At 39.1% G+C, this 9090-nt stretch overlaps 3 protein-coding genes across 3 annotated transcripts; 2 read left to right on the top strand and 1 right to left on the bottom strand.

Annotated features, from left to right (window-relative positions):
* Nucleotides 1-2828: 2828 nt before the first annotated feature.
* RHIMIDRAFT_10210 (uncharacterized protein) lies at nucleotides 2829-4615 on the top strand. Its single transcript, XM_023605125.1, has 2 exons — nucleotides 2829-3802; nucleotides 3858-4615. Exons 1-2 carry the CDS (start codon nucleotides 2857-2859, stop codon nucleotides 4457-4459), a joined length of 1548 nt encoding a protein of 515 aa, XP_023471345.1. The 5' UTR covers nucleotides 2829-2856; the 3' UTR covers nucleotides 4460-4615.
* Nucleotides 4616-5710: 1095 nt separating this feature from the next.
* RHIMIDRAFT_243679 (uncharacterized protein) lies at nucleotides 5711-6112 on the bottom strand (the record flags this gene model as incomplete). Its single annotated transcript, XM_023609974.1, has 1 exon — nucleotides 5711-6112. One exon carries the CDS (start codon nucleotides 6110-6112, stop codon nucleotides 5711-5713), a length of 402 nt encoding a protein of 133 aa, XP_023471344.1.
* Nucleotides 6113-6825: 713 nt separating this feature from the next.
* RHIMIDRAFT_254433 (PLP-dependent transferase) lies at nucleotides 6826-8910 on the top strand. The gene is made up of 5 exons (XM_023611093.1): nucleotides 6826-7026; nucleotides 7081-7802; nucleotides 7855-8190; nucleotides 8241-8431; nucleotides 8487-8910. Exons 1-5 carry the CDS (start codon nucleotides 6841-6843, stop codon nucleotides 8825-8827), a joined length of 1776 nt encoding a protein of 591 aa, XP_023471343.1. The 5' UTR covers nucleotides 6826-6840; the 3' UTR covers nucleotides 8828-8910.
* Nucleotides 8911-9090: the final 180 nt, after the last annotated feature.

Below are 9090 nucleotides of genomic sequence, written 5' to 3'. Positions count from 1 at the left end.
AAAAAAAAAAAAAAAAAGAAAAAAGAAGGAAAAACAGAGAGCATACACGACATTTAGTTTGTCAGCAAGCGAAATTAACCAATGGTTAACGTGGCATTAGAATTTAATAAGCGCGAGTTTTACTCTTGGAAATACTGTATAACACAAATGTCACAAACATGACAGCAGGCGGCAATCTTTGTGGATATTGGAGGTTATCCTGATAACGGTCAGTTCGACTATGATGCTTTAGTTTGCTGGGGGCAAAAAGATACGGAAAGAGTAATACAACCTGTTACTTTGTATGCTCTTCTCTTCTGCCCGTTAGCTTTATCGTTGGTGCGGAAATGAAATGAACTATAGACGGTAATTTTTAAATCCGTTCTATTAGCGCTTATCTAAAATTCAAATGTAATGGTGTAGATGAAGAAAGTTGACGCTTTCATTCCAATTGTCATGAAGATATATTGGCCATGTTACGTCGAGTATTTATAGCATTGTAGTGTAATACATAGCTCGTGGGATATATAACATTTTTGTTCGAATAAGTCATACATGCTTTTTTTGCTCCCTATTAGTTTGCATTGTACTAAGTCCGTTTATAATTGACAAATATACTAATGGAGACAAGGATAGAGAAAAGAAGAGAGACACAGATCGTTAAAACAATTTTTACATCATAAAGTAACGAATATGCATGCATATTTTCTCTAATACTCACTGTTTGGATACATTGGGTTGTACTAACAATGATACCTCGGATTATTATTTTATTACCATATGCTTAGCTCTAGAAGAAGCTCGGGGGCTTATTATTGGACAGTTTGTTAATTAAAGGTTTCAGTCTATTGAGTGTTGTCATGATACGATGTTGACTACGGCGTCATACAAGAGAGAGAAGTATTGCATTCTGTTAGTAATTCTATGTAACCCTAGAAGATAAATTATTGATGACTCTTTGCTAATGAAAAGGAGAAAAGTTTTACTTCGCAGGTGTAGGACTACTTTTTTGGATAGCAACAGAACATAGCAGTCATATTAATACAAGAGAATGTTTGTAATAATAAACTATTTTCCTTACCACTTCTTTATTATTCGAAACATATCACAGACGAGGCTCATGTTTGAAACTCTGATATTGCTGTTTTGTTAAAAATCGTAAATCTTTTTGTTATTTGTGTACTATTGTGTTTGCGATGTTGATTGGTTGATTCTTTTTTTAATTGGTTTTTAGAAAGATAAGGAAGCATTTTTCTGCAGAGAACGTATAGAGTTTGATTCAGAACATAGTTTATTAATTAACTAGGACTGATTTCCTTTTCCACAAAATCGATCCGCGGCGCCACAGTTGTTATCAGGTACGATCGTTGGAGGCAGCTCCGAATTCATTACAATAAACGCTGTGAAGCCGTAGGTGCACTGTATTTTAAAAGGTATGCATCATGAACACTGGTCCACGCCCGAAATCATGCTCTAATCTTTCAAAAGAAAGGTTGACTTCGGATGACATTAATCACAATCTTTTGAAAAATGGTCGTCATTGGAAGGTATAGTTGTTCCAATCATTGTTGCCTCTGTTTCAGGTTCTGATAAGGTAGTAATAGGTTCTTACACGCCCTTTATTATTTTCAGAAATATATATATAATGTAAAATGCTGTCTTTGATACTATTTCTTCAGATCTTTTTCGTGTCACCCATCGTAGTATTAATGTATACAGTGATTAGCCTGAGCAATTGTTTACAAGGGAACAAGTCGAGCAAATCATTGAGGAAATGTCAAGAAAACTCAACTTTGACAAATCAAGAGAAGGGCCCAAAAATCTTCCAAACAAGATCTTGGAAGAACTAAATAACAGCTCAACTATTTCAAAACAAATTCCTTGCTCATATTCTGGATTATTGGTGATTCTTAAACTGAAGAGCCTTGCCGATTTAAGGGTTATTTTGATCTTTAAAATGCTTGGTTGAAAGTTAGAACACTAATCAGCATGCGCATAAGAAAGTATTGCTTATCAATCTCGAAGAATATCTTGAAGGAGTTCAACTGTAGGCTTTTCTTCGTCTTCTTCAAGAACAACTTTTAAAGCATTCTTATATTCCCTTAGATCCTTCTATGAAATACGCTTTAGAGACAGATACGATAAATTGTATTATTTGCATCATAAACTATACTCATGCTATCGATAATTTTGTTCAAATATGACATACTTTTGGAAGAGAGAAGCTCTTCATATTATAATCAGCTTTACATTTGTAAAGTCTAATAAGTCGACTGCAAGCAAAGTATATTCGTTTTTGAAAAGAAGAGCATTATTAAAATAAGATACGTGTGGGTTTTATAGGGAGAACTAATGTTGACAGCATGATTTAATGTCGTCAGTGGTGTTATTTATGCTTTTTTTATTTATAAAAAGCTTGGCTCAGAGAACACAGAACCACATTTTCAGTCTCCATTTCTGCAACTGCACGATAAAATTTTGCCTAAAGTCCGACACCTGTTTTCAAAAAAATCTTCCAGTTTAGTCAGATAATTTACCAAAATTAAGCTAGTTTAGTTTTTTTTAGTGCAAAATAAAGAGAATATGGACAAAGAGACTTTATATATAAGCACTACATTTGATGATCGTAGTTGCATTAATACTAATATTGCTTTTATTTTTTGAAAAAGAAGCTGTCGTGGAAAGGCACCCAGGCAAAATTGACTTCATGTTCCTTTTTTTTTTACTACCAAGAAACTAAAACTCAGATTGACAAATGATAACGCTTTTGTCCTAAAAATTCTAGTTGGTAAAAATAGAAGACCACTCATTTTTTCCCTTTCTTTCTTCTCTTTGCTTCTTTCTTTTTTTTTCTTTAAAGACAGGATATCAATAAGAATGAAGCGTTTATCTTTTATATCATACTTATTGATCGTACTGTATATTTGTTTTCAGGTTGTACATGGTGTAGCCAATACAACAGAAAGCAAAAACATCCAAGATATCACGTCAAGAGCAGAGCCATCTGCTGGTAATAGTCAAGCTGGAAAATCAGCTGCTACTAATGATGAAAGTTCTGCTGTAAAGTCTGATGATGTAAGTACTACTACCACTTCTACTGCTTCTGCAACTACATCGACTGCCCCTTCGTCGGCACGTACTCCTAAAGAACCAACCACTGACTCTAACTCTTCTATGTTCCCTACCACTACCTCTAATTCTCAACCCACTTCCATTACCTCTTCTAAACCTACTCCCACTACCTCTGATTCCCAACCTACTCGCACATCACAGACCAGTCGATCAAACAATGATGGAAACGGACCAAGCGCTGCTGCTGTCTCATCGGGTTCCTCTTCTGATAACAACCCGGCAGCAACAAGTAAGCCTACAACAACACCAGACCCTACGACAACACAGGATCAACCTAGTCCTCCTACGTCCAAAACTACAGATCCTCCAACTACATCTGATCCAGCACCTACCACCACTACAAATCCTCCCACTACATCTAATCCAGCACCTACCACGTCTGCTAAGCCTACTACATCAAACCCACCTCCCTCTTCAACAACTGCTCAACCCAGCACTACCACTGATGCCAGCTCATCATCAGTTGTCCCCTCTTCTTCATCTGCGGCTTCGACTACGTCATCCGCAACTTCTTCCTCTGTATCGAGTTCTTCTAAAGCAACATCCACAGGCACTCCTTCTACATCCGGTCCTTCTTTAACATCGGCTTCTGCCAGTCCTTCTGTTACTTCTGCCGTTCCTTCTCCAAAGCCATCTGGCTCTCAATCGACTAATACAGGCGCCATCGTTGGTGGCGTTGTTGGTGGTATCGGTGAGTACTTTAAAAACAAAGGCTGCTTTTTGATGATTAACAAGACTTTTTTTAGTTGGCGTTGCTTTAATTGGTGGTCTCATAGCCTTCATCAATCGACGCGGCGGATTTACTAGCCGATCGAGAAAGAGAGGCGACGGTAAAGACGATTACACGATCGATATGAATCAAAATGACTTTGGCCCATCCGCTGCCGCTGTAGGTGCTGGCGCCGCAGCAGCAGCAGCCCCCATACCTCCCTTTGATAATCATCGTTATCCACATTCTCCTCAGCCCATGTATAATACAGCTGCTTCAGTGCCTAGTGAGCCTTATAACGATTATCATGAGGGCTATAGTCAAGTAGGCGGATACAGCCAAGGTGGTTACAGCCAAGAGGCTTTCCATCCTGATAATGCTGGATACCAAGACAATTACGGTTACTATGGATACGGTGCAGGTCAACAAGGATATGATACAAATGCATATTATAATGAACAGGCTTATATGCAACCACAACAGCACCAAAATATGTATCCAACATCGCCTACCACTGTTTCTGGTAATATGTCAGAAGCTGGTTATCACTCTTATTCCGGGGCCCCTGGTGTTGCCCCTGGCATTGCTCCAGGAGATAAACCCAACTTGAAAGAATATAACAAGCCTAACGAGTTATAAGTTCAAGGAATAGAGGCATATGTAATTTATTATTGTATTACTTAATACAATTAATCATAGAACATCTCTTTCTCATCTTTCAAAATAGACCTTTCATTTTCATGTATAAATGGAGAAACATTTTAACCTTTTGTTACTTTGTAATCATAAATAAAGCATATAGTTAATCTTATCCTATACACAATTTCTTTTCTGCAACGAGTTTAGTTGTCTTTTTAGCGAAACGAAAGCTTTGCAGGAGTTTGCTTTAATATTTATAAATATCTGTTGATCCACTCACAAGATGAACATAAAATGATAATGATAGTGTTGATAACTCTTTTTTATTATTATATCATAGGCAATTAAACAGACATGATTCTAATAATTTAAACATCAATCAGTACACACGATTAAGAATGATTTATTTGATAATAATTTTCAATGACCGATGAGCACATACCATCCTCATGCTGTACTGCCCGGGTCAGATCGCAGTGAGAAGAAATGAAAAACCTTTTTGGGATTAAAAGGAAAGTGTAAAATTATTACGTATTAGGGATAATAGCTAACTATCTGAAAGTTTTTGCTGAATGTAACAGAGGGTTCACCAAGATGGTTTGAAGCTTCAGGGAACTGAGAGTGAGCTAAGTAGTCCATTTCGAGTAATATTGCACATATGGAAGGCCAACGAATGAGCCAGGCATCGATTGATTTTCTCGCTTTCTTGATAAGGAGTGTTGGTGGTAAGAGGTTCAAAAGATAGGAAAGTGGATTGTCAATAGATTTGGGCATCTGAAGGCGGTTGTGCATATCTAAACAAGAAAAACTATGCTGACGTGAAAAAAGTTCATTTGGATGAAAGGGACAGGCTTGGGGTTTACCAAGAGGTAACCAGCCAAGCCGCTATCGCACGCAGCGAGACCGTTCACTTCTTGTCATTGATACCCGAAGAATAGGGTCGACAATTAGATCATTACGGCAGTGAGGCAGAAGTTTAGAATGTTTTTCTTGGAGCTTCGTACGGTGGTTGTCAATCAAAAACTGTCTTCGTTTTCTAATGAAGTTACTATGAGACATAGTTTTGAAATATTCATTGCTGAATGATGTCCATAGAGGTGATTTGGATAGTTGGGGCCATTTCGAGATACATTGTGATTGTATGTATGGTAGCAATTTTGTTAATAATGCATCGTCTGGTAAGAAGGAGAGCCTGGAAAGAAATTGTGCTTGAAGTATGGAAATACGATCCTTCATGTTTGGTAAATTCGTTTAGTGTAGCATTACCTTGGTAGAGGTGAAGAGTCGTCCGCCGAAGATTTGCCGAATGCATTGGTTTTGGCAGTTTTCGAGAGATTGAATTTCTCGTGAATTGAAGGTTGTAATTGCTAGACCATACTCCAGTTGTGGTCGGGCTATCTGGGCATAGAAGCGTGTTGAAAGGAGGTAATCAAACCCATTTTTGTTGACACCAAGGGTAATAAGTTGTTTCATCGTTCCAAGTGCTTTGTTAATGTTTTGTTGTAAGAGTGCTGATTTGTCGACAATACCACCGGATTTTATAAGAACACCAAGGTACGGGAAGTAATCTTCGTTGGGTAGTTCACTATTGTAGAGGTAGTATTTTTGACGTGTAGGGTTGGGATCAACAGCGACGCACTTTTTAGATTCCATCGATAACCTAAGGAAAGGCTATGCTCCTCACATTTGGAAAGAAGGAACTGCAATGAATCAGCATCAACAATAAGAACTACATCGTCTGCATACAATAGGCAGTTTAACTTTGGAGCGACAATGAGAGGATCATTAAAATCTGTGTCGACGAGAGGTGCTAGTTGTAAGAAATTTGGAAGGCTATTGATATAGACTGAGTATAGGTAAGGTGATAATACAGATCCTTGTAGGACGCCAGTTTTTGGATGAAAACGAGAGGATTTATGGTTACTAAGAATCACTTCGACCGAAACATCTTCAAACATATTGTATAAGAGGGTTAACAGAGGTGTTGGTGTGCTTGAAGAGAGCTCATTCCATATGATGTTACGATCAACCGTATCATAGGCTGACTTAAAGGCTAGCACTGTATTGTAGTGTAGATGTTTGTGATGATATAATTGACATAGTTCTGTTAAACAGAGTACTTGATCAAGTGACCCATAGACTCACGGAAGCCTCCTTGAGCGACATCCAGTGTAAGACCGGTATAAAGTAGATTGAGAGGTTAGAAATTTGCGGTGCATTTTGGAGTGCACCAAGTGTGTTTCCCAAAAATCGGATGAGTGTTGTGTGATCCACAACTGTCATTCTATTCGCCAATGGAGTTTAAATCGAGCTAGATGAGATGTAATGCATCATTTTTATTCATTTACCTCTACTTTCTCTCTTTCTCTCTACTATTCAACATGATACGGTTACCTGAACCACCAACAACTGCTGGTGCAGCTATTCCAGCGCATACACCACATGCTGTCTCTGTTACACTACCCACTTGGCAAGACAACATTTATTATGAGGAAGGAAATCCTATTGTGACATCCAAAATGGAGTGTGGATATCCTCGCTTCTTCATTCACCCTCTTATTCAAAAAGTAAGCCCCCTCCACTTTTGTGAACAACCATTAACTAAGATGTCATGATCTTAGTTAAGCGCTCGTCTAGTCGCCAAATTTGGTAAACCAAACGATTCATGTATGCTTTTCCCTTCGCACAAGGTAGCAGAAAGTTGCCGAGCCTTTATGCACAGGTATTATCAGCAGCCTTTAGGTACTATTCGTATCGCAGAATTTGAAATTGCCGCGCCCGAAAGTTACGAACGCGTGCCGATCCATATCGTTCTCTTCCCGCAGGACGCATTCCCCATCGCCAAGCAATTCTGGCAGCATTCGGGCGACATCATTTCATCGCGTATGGCGGAGTACTGCTTGAGCATCTTGGACGGCAATCAAAACACCCCTGAACCAACAAAGCAAGAGATCAAGCCCAAGCTAACACTGGGTGGACGCAGTCAGAGCCATTACGGTAGCAAGCATGCCAAGCAAAGCAAGCATGAGGAAGAAAGTGTGTCAGGCGAGCAGACGACATATCTTGAAGAACGATATGGCCGAAACTTGCCGGTTCAGTTTGCAAAAAACGCCAAGGTTGCGCTGAAACGTCGAATTGCAGGTATCTTAACCGATGTTTCCGTGGACGATCATCTGACAACAAGTAATGTCGAGGAACAACGACAGTTGACAGGCGAGCGTGGTATTCAAGGGTTATCAGAGGAGGATGTGTATCTGTACCCTTGTGGTATGAGTGCTATTTTCCATGCGCATCAGTATGCCATGGCTATCGGCGATGCGTCGCTCAAGAGTGTCTGTTTTGGGTAAGTTGGCCCCCAGTATCGAAATCTTGTCATTCTAATGCATCTGACATAGATTCCCGTATACAGACACACTCAAGATTTTGCAAAAGTGGGGAGCTGGATGCCATTTTTATGGTCTGGGTGAGGACAAATGTATAGACGAAATGGAACAACGGCTTCAAGCAGGAGAAAGAGTGTTGAGTTTGTTCTGTGAACTGCCCTCAAATCCTTTATTGAAGTCACCCAACCTCAAGCGACTGCGAAGTTTAGCTGATCAATACGGTTTCTTAATTGTTGTGGATGAAACGATTGGTAATTTCTGTAATATTGATGTCTTGTCATGGGCAGATGTGGTCGTTAGTAGTTTGACAAAGGTCTTTTCGGGTGACTCGAACGTCATGGGCGGCAGGTAAGCGGCTTTGTACGTTAACGATAATATGAGCTCACTCTCTATTGAAGTTTGGTACTTAATCCGAAGAGCGCCTATTACAAGCAGCTTAAGGATGCTTTAAAACACGATTATGAAGACCTTGTCTGGTCTGAGGACGCTGTTTTTCTTGAACGTAACTCTCGCACGTTTAAAGAAAGGTCAAAGATTATCAACCAAAATGCTGAAGCTCTGTGTGACTTTTTGGCGTCACATGAGAAAGGTAAATGCACAATCGAGTCATGTAGCATGTTTGTTCATCTTTTCGGTATTTGCAGTTCAAAAGGTATTTTATCCCAAGTATGTGTGTCGAGAATATTATGATGCGGTAAAGCACAAGACAGAAGATGCTGGTTACGGAGGCTTGTTTTCAGTTCTGCTAAAGGACGAAAGAAGTGCAGCACAATTCTTTGACAACCTTAAGTGTGCAAAGGGGCCATCATTAGGAACCAACTTCACATTGGCCTGTCCATATACCATTCTTGCACACTACACAGAGTTAGACTGGGCGAACGAGTATGGAGTGTCTCGATACTTGGTTCGAGTGAGCGTGGGATTAGAAGATAGAGAAAAGTTGATGTCCATGTTTAAACAAGCTTTAGATGCTGTCAATCAGTAAGCAGCAACATAGAAATAAAGATGATTGACGATTAGCGCTTATATAATATATTTTAATAAACCAAGTGTAGTAAATTTAAAGAGATTATAAGAACAACTTTTGCCTCAACCTGTCGGCAATGATTTGCAAAATATCGGTAGGCTATATTTTGTTTTTCAGGGAGAGGAATTGTGACGATATGTATCATTGATAACAAGTGTGCACTGAGATAATCTATATCCAAAACAAACGGGTTGTCTATTTTTTTTTTTTTTTTTTTTTTT

The sequence above is a fragment of the Rhizopus microsporus genome (assembly GCF_002708625.1).
Source record: "Rhizopus microsporus ATCC 52813 unplaced genomic scaffold scaffold_1, whole genome shotgun sequence".
Lineage (NCBI taxonomy): Eukaryota > Fungi > Mucoromycota > Mucoromycetes > Mucorales > Rhizopodaceae > Rhizopus > Rhizopus microsporus.
Note: the sequence above shows the minus strand (reverse complement) of the source record. Positions and strands in the feature narration are given on the sequence as shown.